The sequence below is a fragment of the Perna viridis genome, chromosome 1 (assembly GCF_037379345.1).
Source record: "Perna viridis isolate PV_CMFRI_1.1 ecotype Kerala chromosome 1, ASM3737934v1, whole genome shotgun sequence".
In the NCBI taxonomy this organism is placed as follows: Eukaryota; Metazoa; Mollusca; class Bivalvia; order Mytilida; family Mytilidae; genus Perna; species Perna viridis.
The window spans coordinates 3907881-3929081 of NC_142445.1; the positions used below are offsets into that span (position 1 = coordinate 3907881).

Consider the following 21201-nt stretch of genomic DNA (forward strand, 5'->3'; position numbering starts at 1 on the left):
AAAGATTTAAGTTATTGCATGAAAACCAAGTGCCTATGAATGACAACACACAAAATATCAGCGCCACACCATTATATAATTTTTTTGTGGCCATATACAATTTCAGCTGTGATTTGCATGCTGAACCTTAACAATACAATTGCTTTAAAAGATCTTTAGAATGTATCATATATAATGGCATACACTTCTCCAAACGTTAATATTAACATTAAAAGTACAAATACATGTAATACTGTGTCAATATCAAGCCTTTTATTGCAATGGTACAATGTATCAGCTAATTTCATAAATTTTCTTCAGTTTTTGAATGTCTGTGGATTCCACCTTTCCTGATTTCTCCAAATGAATCATAAGATCCCTGATTACTGTAATAAAACAAAAAATATGGTTACTTGCATGGTATGTAAACATCTGTTGAATCTCAAAGTTTAAATCAAGCTGGATTTTACTTTTAACATGTTTTTAATAAGTTTTGATAAACTTTCAAGTGACAAAATGTTAATAACAAGCTTAATTCATAAACAGCTCCTTGGAATGCATACACAGATCACATATTTGGTTACTTTGTCAAAGCCAAAAACTGGAATTTAAAAATTTTCTAAATGCTTCTCAATAAAATACTAATACCTCCTTGCTCCTTCTTGGAGAAAAACATGACAGTCATGTTGAATCTTTTGACCTTTGCTAAACAACACATATGTGAATAGAAATCCTCTTCGGACCTGAAAGGTCACAGAAAACTAATTTACATTCAATATAAGTTATGCTTACAGTTTGTAATAAGTTGAATAGACATGAAATTAAAAAAGGCCAGTATCATTTTGGCCTTCAAATTAAACAAAACAAAACAAGGTATGCTCTAAACCAAACTGTTCAGTGAATAATATATTTGACATATATTGCATTACTTGATCCATAATCCAAGCTTTTGGTGGAGTTTGAGTTGTTTATTTACTTTTATTTCTTTGTATGTTTTATTTTGGTTATTTCATGTTCTTTGGTGTGTGTGTGTGTGTGTGTTTCCCCTGAGTAGTCTTTATCCTTGGATTTCATTCTTTTGATTTCTGATCATGATCATGGTTCCCTTGAGTACTCTTTGCATTATGTCGTAAGTATCTGAGTTTCTTTAGATTACATAAATCAAAACAAAAAAAGAAAGTGCATATCTTTAATCCATTCCAAACTAAGTTTTCTGTTACATAACAGATGGATGAACATTATGTCATGTGTTCAGATAAAATTTGTAAAACATTTTAACACATGCACATTAAGAATTAAATATACTTACGGAATAAAGAAATTTTTAAATGTATTTAGCATATTGAGTAAGATCTCAGCATCTAAGAACTGGCCGAACAATTTGGGATAGTCTTCTGGGTCAATTTTCTGTAAAATAAAAAAATATTCAGTCAGTTTTAAAGGAATTATTTCATGTTTTATACCCAAAAAGCAATTTGGGGGTATATAGAAATAACCCTATTTGTTAGTATATCCCTCTGTCCATTGCACATATCTTTTTAGTTTATAATAATCACTCTAAATGGATTTTTTAAGAAATTGTATAGAAAGGTTATGCATTGTATGAAAAAAAGCATGAAGAAAGATGTTTTAGTTTTCCCAGTCCAGCAAAGGGAGGCAATCTTACTTCAGGGTTTCACAGGTTAAATACATTAAATTGTAAGCTCAGTGCCTCATAACCACTAAATGGATTTTAATGAAACATGATAGGAAGGCAAGGCATTGTTTCTTTATTTCCATGATAACAAAGGTGAGATAACTGCCACAAGGGGTTGTCCTACATGAGGGTTTATCATAATATATTACAATATTTAAAGTCAAACAGTATGAAGTCTTCAACTTGCATACAGTTTATAAGACATAACATCTACTGTCTCTCTGATTTTTTATTTCCAAACTTTTACACTAAAGCTACTGTAAATGTATTAATTTTCTTGGTTGCTAATATTCACGAATTCTGTCAAGTAGACATATTCGAGGACATCAACTTTCACGGTTTTAAAAAATGATAAGCATTCTATAGTGTTAAAAATCAATACTTTTGTAGAATTTTTGTATTTGGAAGAAATGCATTCATAACTTTATATAAGCAATCTATACATACATGTGTAATTAAAGAGGAATTGTATGATTCAATAGCAAAACACACAATAAACAATTCAACAATTTCTTCTCATTTATGATAGAAAAAATATAAATCACCCATAAAAGAATTAATAAACAGATTCTCTCAATACAGCATGATATGACCACAGCATGTTGACTTCTGTTCACTTGGGAAAGGCGTTAATACATTATTAGTTTCCGATACACTTAAACATAGTGACTTACAGTTCATTAAGGACACAGCAACTGGTTTGGACACAATATTACAAAAACAAAAAATTGATTGAAATTCAATTAAAGTTGAAAGAAGGTCTGCTTTATGAGTGCTTATCAAACATCTTCAATTCCTGTAGTTCAAAATAAAATATATCTGATATCTGATTGAAAAATTCAGGCAGGAATTTCCATAATGAATCTAATACAATACATTTTCAAGATCATACCAAAAATGTAAAAGTTTATTTTTGAGGTGTGGCCCATTTTGGCCCCTTATTACTCAAAAACCATAAGTGATACAATCTGTTATCTGATTTGATGAATGCAGGCAGGGATTTTCATAATTAATGATAAGGAACCTTATTTCGTACCCCTACATCTCCAAAAAGATAAGTCTTTTCAAAAAGAACAAACTGACAACAAAATACCAAATAAGTCCTTTTTTGGTCCTTGGTTATTTAATGGTTACAGTCACAACCATCAAAATTAATCCAAGCGATCCTTATGTGATATGGCACCTTGTCGTATTATGTCAAACAGATCCACCATCTTATACTCAAGTTGTCAAGACAATTAAATGTCTACAGATGCCAGTCAATGAAGACAACAAACTGTTAAACAATCACAAAAAACAACCCTATAGAATTCTTACATGGTAGACTGACTTAACTTTCTTTTCCATTTTTAACATTTGTGGTAAACCAAAGGATTTTGGCTAATACTAATTAAATAATTTAAAGCAGGTTTTTAAGATAGAGAGTAAAGAAGCAAATGATGAGCCTGTTTGCCTCTGAAACTGATAAAACTACGAGGTCTTTACTTTTCTCAAACATACAAGATAATGATTACTTACCCGAACATAACAATAAAATGACTGCAAGTCATTCTTCAGCACTTTATAATCTGTTTGGAACTGGAAAGATGATTGTGGAATTGGCAAACTTCTGGGTGACACTGATTTGGATTCTTCAGATTTATCACTTAAGCTCTTTAAATCTAACTTGACACTTGTATTATTAGTACTTGAATTTTTATCACAGACTGAAGACTTTGAATAGTCTTGGTGGCCAATCTGATTTTTTACAGTACTTTTTGACTCCCCACTCGTAAATTTCTCAAACATTTGATTGTCTTTTGATGTAATTTGTCTTTTAGCCTCACTTTGAGATTTTTGTACTTCCTCTATGGCAGCTTTTCTTTGAGTGTTGCTATCACCACCAATTTCTTCTATGTGTACCCTCAACAAAGGTTTCTATGAAAACAACAAAACTTACAATCATTTCTGTAGAACACATGTAAAACTAGTGAAAAAAAACTCTTATCAGAATATGGAGAATATTGTCCTTTAGATGCAAGGACAAATACCCAAGTACATATTTATCATTTAAAAATTACATCTCATAATTACTGATATTGATGTATATGTTGATACAGAAAAAATATCAGCAATCAAGACAGACATTTTAAGCGAGTGAGCACAACAAAAAAAGTCTAGAACTCCAAAATCTGATATAGCATACTGATTCTCCATACTAAGTTAATTCACATTTCAGATGACATGTTGTTCATCTTTCAAATGATTGAAAATCCTTAAGAGGAAATGACTTAGTATATAAACAGTAAATGACATGATATTAATACCACTAGTGGTTGATACATTCAGCAATAATGTGCAATAACAGTGGTAACATTTAGTTACATAAAATCAAGATGTTCATCAGTGTCCATCTTTTTTTTGTTACAGTTTCTCTGCAGCTTCTTACGGTTACCAAAGCCACTAGATATGTTGATGGAAGCTAGGTATACTATATCATGAGAATGGGATTTGTGTCCACACATAAGTAACATCAACTTCCTGTTTGATGACTTCAACACTGTATACTTCTATTCCCCATACTCAATTGAAATCCTGACTTAAAACATTATACATCATGTTAATCCAAAAAAGATGGTACACCTAGATACAAATACATAGTTCTTGGTAGAGATTCCTCATACTTTGTAAGAAATAATTCCAAATCATCTTCCAAATATACAGGGGAAGATGTTTACAAAATGCTGGAATTTTTAATCGACAACATATTTGTCCAGTGTGGTGGACGTGTTTTTCAACAAACGGTCGGCATTCCAATGGGAACAAATTGTGCTCCTTTACTTGCTGACCTATTCCTTCACTCTTATGAGGCTGACTTTATAGCTGATTTGACCCGAAAGAAAGAATATCGTTTGGCTAGATGCTTTAATCTCAGTTTCTGCTATATAGATGATGCATTATCTTTAAACAATCCAAATTTCGGGGATTTGATACATCACATCTTCCCCAAAAAACTTGAGATAAAGGATACTAAAGGAAAACTATTGACCAAATTTTACGACAAACGTGATGACTTTTCATTCAGAATTGTCAACTTTCCTTTCATCTGTGGCAACATCCCTTCAGCACATGAGTATGGAGTATTCATATCACAACTCATACATTATGCCAGAGCTTGCTGAGACTACGCAGACTTTTTGTATTGCGCTAGAACTCTAACAAATAGGCTTCTGGAACAGGGTTATGTTACTACAAGATTGAAGTCATCACTACAGAAGTTTTATGGTCGTCATCATGAACTCGTGGATCGTTATGGTGTATCCATCAGCACAATGAAAACTGATTTATTCAACGGGTCATAGTTTTTCTTCCCTCGTTTGTCTACCCCCGACTTGACTTTTTATGAGCAACTCGGCGGGTGTTTCTAGAAAAGCAGAGGACGCTTACCCTACCGGTGCACCTGGTCCATGCTCCAAGTTTTTAGTGGAGTCCGAGTTGCTCATTTGCTTTTATTACTTTGTATGTATGATTTTAGTTACTTTATGTTCTTTGTTGTGTATGTCTGTTTTCCATGTCTGGTCTCTGTCCCTGGATTGCATTCTTTTGATTACCCCTATAACCTTAGTTCCCTTGATTACTCTTTCATTTATATTTTGGCCCTATGATTGGAGTAAAGAATGTTTGTAATAATTTTCCTCTGTAACTACATATCACAACCACTTGATATTTTAAGAGAATGAAAATATCATTGGATTTGGTTATAGACTCAATCCATATCAACTTCTTATTTGGCAACTTGGTTTATATTTTAATCATATGGTTTCTTAGATTGGTAACAAGAAGATATCTTTCAGTAATGTTTGCTTTCCTAGTTTCTTCTTATGGACACTGTTTTGGTTTCCATGACAAATAGCTTTAAAACCAAAAAAATTCACTATGTAGGGTCTATCAGTGAGTATAGAATATCAGTGAATCTAAAAATTGCTTTTTCAAAAATCAAAAGGCACTGAAATTTGTTTTTCATTATTTTTTAGCACTGACCAAAAAAGTATTTGTGGTCAGAATAGAAAACTTCAATAACAATATACTTCAATATCTTTCTACCTGTGATCTCTCTCTCATTGGGAGGTTTTGGTATATTTTCACCCGTGACCTCTGATTGGGAGGTTTTGGTATATTTTTACCAGTGATCTCTGATTGGGAGATTTTTATATATTTTTACCTGTGATCTCTGATTGGGAGATTATGGTATATTTTTACCTGTGATCTTTGACTGGGAGATTTTGATATATATTTACATGTGATTTCCGACTGGGAGATTTCGACATATATATACTTACCTGTGATCTCTGACTGGGAGATTTTGATATATATTTTACATGTGATCTCTGATTGGGAGGTTTTGGTATATTTTCACCTGTGACCACTGACTGGAAGATTTTTATAAATTTTTACCTGTGACCTCTGACTGGGAAATATTGATATATTTTTACATGTGATCTCTGATTGGGAGATATTGATATATTTTTACCTGTGATCTCTGATTGGGAGGTTTAGTTATTGGTTTTACGAGCCCTTCATCGGGAGACTTTGTTGCCTCTTTCTGTTCCACCATCTTATCTTTCGTCAATTCCTAATACACAAATAAACAGCAAATATTTTAATACATTTTGTACTTTGATAAAAAAATGACATTATATGTTTCATAAACAACAAAAGTATGATTTCAATGTACATGCATTTACCAGTAATTAAATTTACAGGGTTTAACACTTGCACTAAGTCATCCTGTCTATAATAAGGACTAGTAACATACCCACCTAAGTCATCCTGTCTATAATAAGGACTAGTAACATACCCACCTAAGTAGTGTTTAAGGCTAGTTAAAAACTTTTTTTCCATAACCATTCTCCCAAACCTTCTTAATTAACCATACTTTATATTTTACAACTGCAATTCAACAGTGTGCGATGTTACTACATTATCTTAAGCTATAAATAACAGGCACTTCATGTTAGATCTACACATGTTATAATACTGATATTTAGTACCGGTAGCATTCTGGAACTTCATGTTAGATCTACACATGTTAAAATACTGATATTTAGTACCGGTAGCATTCAGGCATTTCAAATTAGATCTACAAATGTTATAATACTGATATTTAGTAGTATTTTCTTGTATATTTAGTGCATGATTTAGTTAAAATTATTACCTTTTCAATTCTCTCTAGTTCCTTCTGGGCTGTTTTGTTTTGAGGCTCTAACTTCAGTGCTTTCTCAAAAGCTTCTTTAGCTAAATCTAGTTTCTTTAATTCAAATCTAGCAGCTCCAAGTCTGAGGTAAGCCTTGACATAAAGAGGATCCAAAGTGAGAGCATGTAAGCAGTCTGCTTCTGCTGCTGCATACCTGAGAAATAGTTAAAATTTTGTTGTAGTAGAAATTTTAACCCTTCAAATCTGAATGTTAAGATGCATTACTTTTGAATCACACATTATTTGTTAGAAGCAATACTCTTTTGACCCAGACTTCAGAAACTATTTCAATCAATTTCAGTCATTTTTTGTAAGTTTTCAAAGACAAGTATTTGTTTTTGTCATTGATATCCATATTTCTGGTTTGCATCATTTTTCAAAATATTTTTGTAAAATTTAATTAAGATTGTGACAACAAACAGTATTTTCTGATGATTTTTCAACTGACCAAAATCATGCTGATCTAGGTCAGAAGCAAACAACAAATTTTATGCTATGTTAGCCTAACAAATTCAAAGTTTTGAACAGCCTTGTCTTTGACCTAAAAATAATATTCCTTGTAATATTGAAAAACGAAGGACTGATACAATTTAAAACTGTTTTTGCAATCTGAACATTAAATGCCACAAGAAGGAGACCTCTTTACAATGCTTTGTGTCAATAAACATGGTTTGATTTCCCAATTTATATTCTCAACAACATTTTATTGACATAGTTTTGTTGTAAATAAATTTGCAAACAAAGTATTAATTGTGTAAAAAAATAGAGAAACCCTACCAATCTTTAATGAATAAACAAATTACAAATGCAAGTGTGAAATAATAAAACAATTTGACAGATTTATGAGTTCACAGGTGACTGCACACTGAACATTCTCAAATTAATAAAAGGGACTGCATGAGACACAGGATGTTTAGACAGTAACGATGCTTTTGACTTTTTGTGTATAACACAGATATTGAATAAGGACAACATATCTTTTTTGTCAAAAATAGGCAAATGATCATAAGACAATTAAAACAAAAATTCTGTCAATGAGTGGCATTCTGACCATTTCCAGAGGTTTTATTTTTTAAGATGTTTGCACTATGTTGACAATATTTACTTTTCTTGCTTCAGCAGAGCCATAGCCCTATTAGCAGGTAAGATAGCATTCACAGGGTCCAGTTCTATAGCTTTTGTGTAAGCCTCTATAGCAAGTCCATAATCCTTCCTCTTGAAACAGTCATTACCCTGAAATAACAAAACTGTAAACCTCAATGAGACATTCAACTAAGCTGAAAAGCCTTCCTTTGAAATTTTTTGTAATAGAATAATATTTGGCATCCTAACTTCAAGTAGCACATCACAAATGACAGCAGACTGTAAAATGGTTATTCTTTAAGTTGTGCTTCAAGCTATTATTAGCAGACATACAACGATGGTGGAATTTTTTAATGTCCTTAACTACTCTTACCAGTCTCACATAGATGGTGCAGACAGTGTCATATATAGCAAATCTTAAGTGAAAAACCCTAATTTGGATAAAGAATATTTTCATATTAAAAAAAATGATTGAATACCTCCTACAAGAAGACTAAAAAAGTTGCAATACAACTTCCACTTTAAACGATATTTGAAGGCCAGGTCATAAAAATCATTTCATCAATACAAACTTTCTCTCTATTGATCAAAAGTTTTCATAAAAGAAGTTAAAATCAAGGAAAATCATCAAATATTTTATACTCCAAGGGGATATAACTACAAAAAGACTTGAAACTGTGCATTTATGATATTTGTATCCCTGGGTATATTTTATCAATGAAAGTTTCATTCTATCTATTTTAGTTATCAAAAGAGAAGTAAAAATCCAGAAAAACGTATTACCCTAATTTCACTCTTTGAATCAATAACTCCCCTACAAAGAGTCAAAAAACAATTGCATGTAACTTTAGCAAAATGAAGAATTTTGTACAGCTTTTAGAGCTGAAGAAGAAAAATCATCCTGCTCTATATATCTCATAGTTTATAATATGTAATTTAAAATATGTAACTGCATGCCTCTTTTTCCTTGCAGATATTTTATTTCAGAGCTCTAATACATGTAATATTAGTTTGGTATCTAACCTTTTCTTTCTCTAGAGCAGCCATGTGTTTCTTCCTTTCAACTTCCCATTCTTCATCTGTTTCATACTCAGATGATTCACTTTTTTCTTTGTCTTCTATTTTTTCCAATTCTTTGTCCTATTTATCAATAAAACAACTTTTGAAGAATACAATGTAGTTATCTACCAATTCAATATCATCTCATTTATGTACATGTATGCATATTTACAAAATTTGTTCCACTTTAAGCAGAAATGTAATAATTTACTGATATACATTGTAATATATTGTAATGGAGTTCAAAATATAGATGTTTTTACCATTGTATTTACATGCCTTCATATCTATTTTTCAAAATGTAATTACCGGTACTCCTTTCCGACAGAAATTAATAAGTTGAAAAATGATATGTGTTTATATATAATTCTAAAATACAACAAGAATGGATATGGTGAACATGTCAAAAAAACAACCCCATCTGGATGAAAAATATCAGCTCAGAATTTATGTTCATGAGGAAACATATCAACCCTGGCAAAGTGGCACACAAAACACTCTACAGCTCAGAATTTATGTGCATGAAGAAACATATTAACCCTGACAAAGTGGCACACAAAACACTCTACAGCTCAGAATTTATGTGCATGAGGAAACATATCAACCCTGGCAAAGTGGCTCACAAAACACTCTACAGCCAAGAATTTATGTGCATGAGGAAACGTATTAACCCTGGCAAAGTGGCACACAAAACACTCTTCAGCCCAGAATTTAAGTGCATGAGGAAACATATCAACCCTGGCAAAGTGGCACACAATACACTCTATATGTAAGAAATAATTTGAACCATACCACATTAAATTTGTCCCATTTTCTGTAATCATAGCCACTTATTCTTTTAGGTTTCTCCAAATCTTCTGGTTTCTTTACTTTCTTCTTCTTCTTTTTAAACATACAGTTTCTAACTGGTGGCAAGTCCTGATGAAAATCAAAAATAAAAAATCCTAAATTCTATACTGTAAAATATCATTTACATAGCAATACATAGTGACTGTTTCTTGCTCTGGATTAGTTAAATTCCACTGCACTGGACTCTTCAAGTTTCTATTGTACATTCGTTGGTCATGTAACAATCTCAATGAATGTCAAATTTGTAATTGTAACACATTAAGACAAATTAATGCTCATTTAGTGCTTTTTGCTGCAGATTTTTAATTATATATCAATATAATTAGAATAGTAGAGGGTTTGAAGTGCAGTACACCACAGTATGGCTAATAATAAAACATTTAGTATGGCACATAGTTCGCACCCCCAATTCTACATATCATTATCCAAATATAAAAGAGGAGGGATGCCGAGTCAAAAAAGATTCAGACTGTTTGGGAAAGTGCAGTGGTCAACATTGCTTCATATTAAAGCATTGTGTTGCCCACTTAGACAACAAGACAATCACAAAGACCTACCAATCAGATCACAGGCATTTATTTTTGATAAAAGACAATAAATGCAAGTTATTTCGACCATAGTCACTTTGGCTATAGATATCTCGGCCACAGTATGTTCATCCTCACAACATATGTCCAGTGACCACTTGTGCCCATGGACAGAAGTGGACACAAGAGCCCTAACATTGTGAGGATGCAGTATGTTCGAGCCACACATTTTAAAATATTATACTGAATTTTAAATATTACATAATTTGTATAAATAAACTCATTTAAGTAAAACAAAGGTCAGTGTATAATCATATTTATAGATTACAAAAGAACATTTAATCAAAAGTATATTTAGAAAAAAAAGATAAAGATGAACAGATTTATTATCATTCATTATATTTTATATCTTTGATGTACATTGACAAATAATTACTGGTCCCAAAATGCCAAGCCATGTCATTCTTCACCATGTCAATTCCATGTGTGATCTGCAATCACATGTCTTACCATGGTAACACATAGTGCAATGTGACTCATGTGCAAGGTTGGGGTAATGTAATCAGTAATCACAATCAACTTTACTCAATTACATTTTCATTAGTAATCACTTGTTATCTATTAATGTGAGATAAAGTGCTGTAATTAAGATTCTTTTTCAATTCCATTTTGATTACATTACCCAAAAAAGTGTTTTGTAAAAGTATATTATTAAGGAGTATTTTCTCCATTAAACTTAACATTTTATTTGATTAAAGTAACTGAAAATTGAGCTTGGCCACTGGACACTAATTGAATGAATAATAGTAGTGTACATATACCACACCAATAAAATTAATCTTCTTTCACTTTTGTCTTGTTTCTTGCTACATATATACCACAGCAAATACAGAATACAAGTCATGTGAAAAATGTCAACATCTCCTTTGCAATACAGGTATTCTTAAATAGTTCTCAATGCCTAAACATGTATTATATTTTAATATTGTTTTCAAGCAAACATTCTTATTTTAATATTGTTACCTTCAAATTATAGTCTATATACCATCAGTTCAGTTTAATTATGTTATTGGCATATGTCCCACTTCTTCCAGTTGCCAAGATTTAATGCCAAGACATTTTTTTAACTTAAATAAAACTATTTAACCCATACATGTGAACCTACCAATTGGTAAGTCATTTCTAGCAAAATGAGAACCTTTCTACAGTTCAACCATGGAAGCAGAAATTCTACCGCTTTCTGAACATTACATTGACCATAGTCATACTTATCTACAAATCAATGTATTCAAACCCCAAAATTTGTCTCATTTCTTAGATTAGTAGAGCTATAATTTGACAGACTGAAACATCTTTACACAAGAAAAATAGCTCTTTGTAAAAAAAACTAATAACATGCCTGTCAGTGTATTACCTATCTTTTCACTCTTTTTAGCATCATTCTTGAATATTTATTACATTTCCCTTAATAGTTTACCTCAAGGAATGCAATTAAGGAAAAAAAGGGCTTACAAACTTCAATTAACAAATTAAATGCTCAAGCCACAGGACTCTTATTAATTACAAAAATGCAAGTCTTTAAGAGAGCATGAAGAAACACAGAATTTTGAATCAGAAGATCTATTTGTAAATTGTGGATTTCATCACATAAATTAGTAATTGAAATTGGCAAAAAATGAACATTTTTGTATAAAATGTAAATCTGGAGAAATAGAAGATGAAGTCCATTTTTAAATAATCTGATACAAATTCGATCTTTCAAGGGAAGTTTAGTTTGATTTGATTAGAAATGAAGTTAAATATTTCAATAATCTTGATGGTGAACAGAAATTTATTCATTTACGAAGTACAAGTACTTTTATCTGAAAATCCCAAGATTCTAACTGCACTTCAAAAATTTATCTATGAAAATTTATAATAAACCTGTAGTCTTTTGATACATTAAACATGTATACTTATCTTTAATTCTAGATTTGTATTTAGTGTTATTATGCTGTAAGTTGTAATGTTCATTACTGTCTAATCAATGTTTCTTTTTCTCTTTAAATGTTAATAACCATATACATGTAGCCCCTTGTGTACCCTTTAAATTGGAAAAAAATACAATATGTTCTATGTTCTATATTCACTGAAGGTTGAGCATATGATTAAGTGAACTTTTGACATTCAAAACAGGAAAACAAAAGGAGATATATTCCAATTCTAAAATTATCAAAAATTTTTTTTAAGGAAACAAACTACACACAGAGAGGGAGGATTCTCTTACACATGTACTTTTATTCCGGTGTCCAGTGGATTACAGAGTTTTACAGACTCCACTCCTAAATCCTCCAAGTGATTTCTCCCATTTGGGAGTATTTTATTGTCTTTTTGGGAGTATTTTGGAGTCACTCCAAGTATTTTATTACCATGTGTGTTGTAATCATGTTCACCTGACAGGTAAGATAGGATGTAGGTGGTACTTCAAAGGATAATCAGGGAAATAAAAAACTCCCCCCAGCTTGGAATATTTTATTGCCTTTTAGAGGAAGTTTGCCAAGATCACTCAAGAATTTTTATGGCATTTTTAGAAATTTCCTGGAGTCACTCCGAAAAGCGACTCTGAAATGTGAGTTTAAGAATCTATACTCTTTGGGTGTACTGTATATATGACTGAGGTTTTCCATAATCTTCACACATTTATTTGTTACATGTATGTCAGAAAAAAAACAGATAAAAAACCTCCAGTTTTCAAGCCAAATCTCCAGTTATGAAAAAAACACTTTAACACATGCATGTTAACCACAAAAGAAAACATGTTGACAATTATGAATATATTACATGATGAACCAAAAGGGAAAAACATGTTTTTAAACTAATCATATTAACTGAATACATATTGAAAACTATGACCAAGATGTACTATGGCTAATAAAATTCTGTGGCCAGAACCTTTTATAGCAGAGATGAGTAGAAAGCTAGCCAATGGGCCCGGGGAACCCTAATCCCATTTTGGGATTAGAGTCCACCTCCATACATGCCAACCCTACCACTTTTCTAGTGCTTCTACCGCCTACCCACTTCAGAAACTTTTCTACAGATTTTTTTTCATCTTTATTTAATTTAACTCTACATTGTGGTGAAGTCCATAATATGACAACTTTACCATTACTGGGGGAGTTAAATTAAGTGGAGTGAAACGCATGTCCAACATAGTATATACCCCAACCTTTTCATTGGCTATTTAAATAAGTATTTTGACAAGCAAGATCAATATTTTAAAAGATACCAATTGCTTCTACTGGAAGCCTTCGGAAGAACTCCTTAAGAAGACAAAGTCCGCTACGTTCCAGGGACTTAATCATTAATCAGTATTTCATGACGGAAGTAGATTGTTCTAAATTTAATGTTTGATATTAAATTTTCTTCACCCTCCTTATTCTTTGTTCCTTTGCGGCTATTAGCTCACTTGAAAAAAAATTCAGGGAACAAATATAAACAATAGTAAATTTCTACTGTGGAATAGTTTTTATATTTTGTCCTTTCTTCTTCCAAAAATATGCCCAGCTGAATAGTATTTTTCTTCATTGTAAAAAAACATCGGGGAGATGGGCAAATATCATGAACAAAATGGTAAGTTTGCACTCCCCTTATCAGGTGTCTTTTATTCTCCAAAATGTGCCCAAGATGCAGCAGTTTGATTCCAGGATAAAAATATTTTCTGGGAGGGGGCAAACCCCCCTACCACTTTTGGTTCCAAATAGGTTGGCATGTATGCACCTTCTATGTTTGTTTGGGGTTTAACGTCCGAGCAGCAATATTTCAGCTATATTCAGACGATGAACATGAAATGGATGATAAAATGAACATGAAATGATGATGAAATGAAAAAAGGATGGGACACAAGGATAATAGGGTCGACAAATTTTGATTGCCACTAGAAAAAGGGGGATGGGCAGGGTCAGGCAATTTAGCCTCCTGTGGCGGAGCGCAAAGGTTCCTACTCCTATCGAATACCACAGCAGGGTTCTTTAACGTGCGAGGAACGTGACATCTTTCCCAACACAGTGCACCACTATGGTTTGCAGTCAGGTTTTCCGTATTATAGCCTGACAACCCCAGCATGTAACATGCCAGGGGTATCCCCATTCCACCACCTGGGGCACACATCCCAGTTGCTCTGTGGGCAGAGCGCCTAGCCCCCGGCTAGGTTCCTGAGCAGTATTTAGTTGCCTATACAAGCTTAGCACTGCTGCAGACCTATTCTTTTAACACCCGGACTTGCACGGGGGGGGCACCTCCTATGCTATGAGACACAATGTCTGTATACTATAACTCCAGATTTTTTCAGTTGAAAAAGAGCTAATGCAACAAAAACGAAACAAAACAAATAATTACATCTGATTTTCCTGGTTTTTGTTTCATAACATTTGATTCTTTTTGCTTTATGTCATCTTCCCAACTGTTCATTTCCTTCAGAAAGTCTTCTAATTCAGACTGATTTTGACGAACTTGCTGCTGGAGAGTAAACATTTTTGTTTCGTGATCTGAAACAGCCATTTTACTTCTTGGTCCTCTTTCTCGTTACGATAAAACTTAAATTTGTAGATAGGATACAGGGATATATTGAAATCAACGAAACATGGGCGCAGACATGTTGACGCATGCGTAGATTTGTTTCCAATGTAAACAACGAGTCCGGAAGCGGTACAGAATCAGCTGTCCGGAGCTGAGGACTTGTTATTGACCCTGAGACGTTATAACAAAATTAATTCATGTTAGAATACGTAAGATATCATTTACTTATATAAATTTCCGACCGTTTAGCCTTAGTCTTTTTAACAGCTATGATTGATATCTGTTACATTAGATTTTCTCTTATGTCAGCTCAAGAACTTCAATCACCTATGATCATTAATCCTAAATCAGCAAATTTCCACTGACCCTTGCAACCCTCCAATTTATCTGTCATCGTTTTCTGTTTTCATCATCTGTGGTCATCATCTGTCATTATAAATTGTCATTAACTTGTCTTTAGAAATCTTCTCTGAATTGCTCTGTGGATTTTTAACTATACAAGTAGGGGCATCAGCTTTGTTTGGGTATCTTTTTTTGAACATTGTGTCAGTACTGTAAACAAATTAATTTTCACAGTTGAACATATTCGTGGTTATCAATTTTCGCTTATTAAATAATGATAAACCTCATATAGTGTTAAAAATCATTTTTGCGGATACTGTTTTTTTTTTTGCACTTTCATGTTCACTGTGAAAATTGGTAAACCGCGAACATTAATGCTTAAATCAATATCAAGGTCTTTATTGAATAAAAATAATAAATGTTGATTCAATGTACCAGCAGTAGTTTCTCTCCATTCATTTTGCAGGTCTATGTCTTGTCTGTTCTTTGGTTGTTGTGGGACATCAGTTTCTGTCTCTGTACAAGGATTTACAGTCAGTAAAAGTTGGTATCTTTTCCTATATTTTCTGTGTCATCATCCCATTCTCTGGTACGAAACTGTACAATCTCATCTTCGTAGAGTGTAGGTATTGGGTTAAGACAGTTATAGACTTTTTCTTTGATGTGTGCCATGAAGAGTTTGGACTTGACATCTGATGGTGGGTGGTTATGGTCTCTGGGTAAGCTGGTCAGTATATTGTCTCCGGTGTTTGCAGTTCCTGGGCAGTCTTTCTCTATACATTTCCAGTAGACAAGTTCCGCATCTCGCCCCCTCTTTCTAGTCTTCAAACTGTATCTGTACCCAGCAACTGCTAGATAATGACCACAAGCATGTGGGATTAACTGGACTCTCACTTGAGCATTTGCCATTTTGCACTGATAACTTGCTCAATGTAGCTGGAATATATATGCTCTCTGGGCTTGTGTATTAATCATAATTGAGAAACTGCTCAAAAGTGACATTTTGATGCTGTCTGATGAGTTTGAAAATGTTTCATTCTCATTAAAGAAAACGATTAAGTAATTTTATCATAATTAGCAGGAATTAAAAATAATTCTTATTATAATTTGTTTTAAGTATATAAAAATTAAGATAAATAAATAAATTAATAAATAAATAGAGGTGAAATACTTTCAATGACATGGTTAAATATTTAAGAAATAAAAGAAATTTTTTACATGAAGCAAGATAAGAAACTAAGACCAAATTATTCATCAGAATATATTTGTTAAATTTTGTGAAGACACCTTTTAATCCCTTAAATAAACAATCCAACAGGTGAACAAAATTAAAGTTGGATAAATGGGAATACCTAATTTTCAAAAGTTGGATAAATGGGAAGACACCAAAAAAAACTGTCAGAGATAATATTCTCTTATCTGTCTATAGACAAATTACATCAACTAAAATCAAAAACTAAGATAATAAATCTAATATGTGAATCCCGGATGATGGGGGTCCACAAAATTACTGTTAAAACACTAGATGAATTGGCAGATTGATACGAACAAAAATAAAAACAGATATGTTTTTTTACAGTTGTGATTACCCAAATTACAAACAATTGAAATATTTTCAGTCCAATAGCTGAAAAAAATTGCAGTAAATAACTGTGGAAATAATTGAAGAGGGGATTCATGGGTAATGGTGTTCCATGTGTTCCGTGTAGCTTAATCAGTAACTCATGTATCATGCTTATTATAATGGACTGGATAACTGCTAAATGATGTAGAATAGATGGCCACAACCAGTATCTATAGCCTTCCTTGTTGTTTTTCAGTGCGAGACTTTTTAATGGTAATCTTTTTTATTCTTTTTTAGAAACATGGTGGAAACTTTACAGAAACCCCTACCAGCCTCTGCCAGGTTTTTCTTTTATGGTTTGCATGGGTTGTTTGATGAAATTGTCTTTACAGCACTTTTTGACCTATTTTTAGAGCCACAAGGAAATGCTCAATTGAAGGGCTACTCAACAATATACTCCTTCTTCATTTATGGAAGTTGCAGTTTTTTTGTAGAGAGACTGTATGTGTATCTTTATCTTAAACATGGCATACCTTGGTATATAAGAATCTCTCTGTACATCTGTATTCTGTATACATGGGAACTTTCCTTCGGGCTTGTGCTACGTTACTTTGATGCATGTTCATGGGATTACAGCCACTACAAGTACAACTTCATGGGCCTGATTACATTAGAGTATGCTCCAGGATGGTTCATACTTTGCCTATGGCAAGATGTTATATCTGACTTTCTACTTAGTCTTTCAATTAATGTTCACAATGATGCCAAAGAAAAAGGAAAATCTCATTGATGTTTATATTATCTGTTTTCAGTGACACCTTTCAATGTCTGCATTATTTTTAAGTATTAATTCTATGCTTTTATTGAAGTTTCATTAGGGATTTTTGTAGCAACATTTTTACTAATGATTGTGTACAGAAGTTTTTTTTATTATGTCCTTTGTTTATTCATATTGTAGCTATATGTTTATAGACTTCTAGAATGTTAAGCAAAACTTTCTTTTTGTGAGATTTTTCACAAGGGTAATTATGTTTACATGCATTAATACTTTAAATTAGACCTGTTCGATTGGTCAGTTTCTGACAAGAAAGTTTATCTAATATTTAGCCTTTATTTTGATACAATCTAAATGATTGTTTTATCATCTATATATATATATGTGCTAGAAGATGCACTTTATTTCGAACTACTTTTCATAATATGGACATACATTAGGTCTCACTAACCACTTCAAACATTTTCATTACTTTACATGTTAAAAAAAAGTAATTTTCAAAGTTTCACTGTGAATTCCCAGGTCAAATGACATCTTAAAGTTGCATACCATTGCGAACATTGGAAAAAAAGAATTTCAAAATCATTATGCTAATGGTACAATGATTGTAGAAATTCTTCACAAAATTTACTTGAATATATAATACTGAAAATCCACATTTTTACCTTTTCTGCTACCTGACAGCATAGAGGCAAGTTACTCACGCATATGAACAACATTCATACACTTCTGTAGTAAATTACAAATATGATTTTAAAGTACATATTTTCAGCTTTATTTTCACCACTTTTGATCAGAATACACACAAATAATGCACTTACAATGCATAGATCTAGGTTCAATGTGTTTTTGGTACTACATAGAGGGTGGCCATTTCACCTGGAAGTGGTTACTAAGTCCTTAACATTTTATGAGTTTTCATGTTTTTCTTTTTTACATTTTATGAAAGCTTGTGGTATTGAGAGTCTAATAAGACCAAAACTATCAAAATCAGACAAGGGACTACAAAGAAATGGTCATTTTTATATCATGCCCCTCAGTGATATTTTCCCTAAATTACTTAAAATGACAATTTTAGCTAACTTGTCATATCAATTTGACATTTTTGATATCCAAAAATGGTTTTGCAAATGAAAATAAATAAATTACCAGTAATTTATAGACAAATAAGGAAGCAAAGGGGACACATCGTCACACTCAGAAAAGAATATCATCTTTGACTTTTTCTAACGCGATATTCTTCCTTCGTGTTGTAATCTAGTATACCACCCTCAACTGCAGGCAGTAGGTGTATAGAACAGAAATTTCAAATGAATTTCCCACTTCATGGAACATGACTTCAAATTTTAAACTGACTATTTCTCATTAATAAATTGCTATCACAGTGATACCATATGTCTCAAAGTCCCTCCAAGTTATTTTAAAATCTGATGATAACATTGTTACTAATTCAACACTTGGGAAATAAAAAATTTTCTTACATTCATTTGTAACCAGTAAAATTTCAAAGTCAACAGTCACATTCATTAAACTGATTTTGATATGTAATAAAGTAATGTTAGTGCAACTACATGTATACACTAAGCATACTACCCAGTGACAATCGAGGCGGTAAAAAATTAAGTAATATTTTTACATATCCTTAAGTGTAGGGACAACTTGGTTTATTTGGTCCCAACAGTTGAATAAATATGTATTACACTACACATGTACAAGTGTACATAATCGACATGACATGATGCAAGTAGATGTACCTACACTCAATGTATGTTACATGTGTTTACTTATATTGGTGTTTGTTACCATACATTCCAGTACTATACAACTGATGCAATTAATTTTTTCCTTACATTTAATTCTGTGATCAAAGTATCAGAATAATAATCATTTAACAGCAATACACATTTTTATTTATTATGGTAAACAATATAGTTACCACAAATATTTGCACTAAAAAGTGGTGATTTAAGTATTAATTTGTTTTTGTTGTTCTCTTTAGAAGTAAAGAAAATTTGTTTGTTAAAGTTGGTTATTCATTTTCCAAATTGTGGACACTTCTAATCACATTACATCACATCACATATGGATTCAAGTTTGTTGAAGACAAAGTTACAAGGTTAACAGTTAAGCTAAAATAACAAGTATTCCAGATAATGCTTCATCAGATATTGATAGTTTATGACTTGAGTAGATTTCGGACTGCTTTTAAACCATGAACATATATGTCCACACCTAGGATAAATCATCCCAACATAATAAGAATGGATATGGTTAATTTGTCAAAAATGAATGAATGTCAGCTCAAAGCTACACATGGATGTCCAATGAACAAAGAAGAAACCCTCACCCCACAGGACAGGCTGCAGCTGGTCCCTAATCGATGTACACAATTCTTTTTCCTAGCAGAGGTGAAATATCTTGTTCAAGAATATACATTTTTTCAATGAAACATAAAATGTAACAGTAAGTAAACAATAACTTTATACAGAATCTGCAGATTGCTGCCTATGGACTATCTTAGATCTATAGATATATACACTATCATACACTACAAGCTACATTTATGTAATTTACATTGAAAAAAATAAATTGCTTCACAGGGTGCAGCTTCATATATCCACAGAGGGGGAAACCTGAACAGCTCAGACAATATGGACAGAACATTTTAATTTGTTACATCTCTTTATATCTGTATTGTGATGTTAAACAAAACTTTGACCATAATAAAAGTGGTCATAAAAATTTCAAATTTGCAATTGCACATTTCAAATTTAGCAAGTTACACAAAGTTGGTGAAAATGCTTATTTTGGACCCCATAATATACTATAATGGTAATAAGCCTTTTAGTCATTAAAACAATTTCATACATAATCAAAATGTGTTGGCTCTTTAGCCCCTAATTTTTTCATGAACATGGTTAACCTTTCCAAATAAATTCCAATCCTTGATGGTAGTAAACTCTTTACTACAATTGCATAGAGATTCATACACAAATACTGTAAGATAATACAGTAAGATAAAAATAAATAATTGTTTTTGGAACCTTTTTAACCCCTATTCCTAACCAGCATGAAATTAATCAAAATCCTCCCTTTGTGAAGTGGAACCTTATGGTACAATATCATAAAGATTAACTTTTACTCATGCTATGGAAAAAGTAATACTTACCTTTTTTGGCCCTTTTGAGCCCATAATTTCTTTACAGTCTAGGTCATAACCCCAAAAGTCTATCATAGTCTGACCTTTAGTTTATCATAGTGATCTATATATTAATACCCAAGTTAATTAGTTTATAAATGATTATATCCCATATCTGGTCTCTAATTCCCAAAATATTTTGATGTATAACCTCAAATACTCTCCTATTATGTTTAGAAACCTTTTAAAATTTATATTAAAGTTATGTATCTATGGATGATTAAAGCATTTTACCACTTTCTGGCAAAAATCTTTTTTCCTGTACACAGATCAAGTTTTTCTCAGTCTATTTACAAGACACAAGTTGAACCTTTTAAGGCTTGTAAAGATTTTTAACA

General features: G+C 32.1%; 1 protein-coding gene and 1 long non-coding RNA gene across 2 annotated transcripts; one reads left to right on the plus strand and one right to left on the minus strand.

Moving 5' to 3' along the window:
* Positions 1-230: 230 nt before the first annotated feature.
* LOC148626897 (RNA polymerase II-associated protein 3-like) lies at positions 231-15076 on the minus strand. Its single transcript, XM_088557943.1, has 10 exons — positions 14804-15076; positions 9843-9968; positions 9015-9131; positions 8014-8141; positions 6870-7062; positions 6186-6287; positions 3194-3592; positions 1289-1386; positions 628-722; positions 231-365 (listed from the first exon to the last, which is right to left on the minus strand). Exons 1-10 carry the CDS (start codon positions 14963-14965, stop codon positions 274-276), a joined length of 1512 nt encoding a protein of 503 aa, XP_088414069.1. The 5' UTR covers positions 14966-15076; the 3' UTR covers positions 231-273.
* Positions 15077-15113: 37 nt separating this feature from the next.
* LOC148626898 (uncharacterized) lies at positions 15114-19688 on the plus strand. Its single transcript, XR_015917948.1, has 2 exons — positions 15114-15192; positions 17187-19688. It is a non-coding gene; the product is annotated as an uncharacterized LOC148626898 (long non-coding RNA).
* The last annotated feature ends 1513 nt before the right edge of the window (positions 19689-21201 follow it).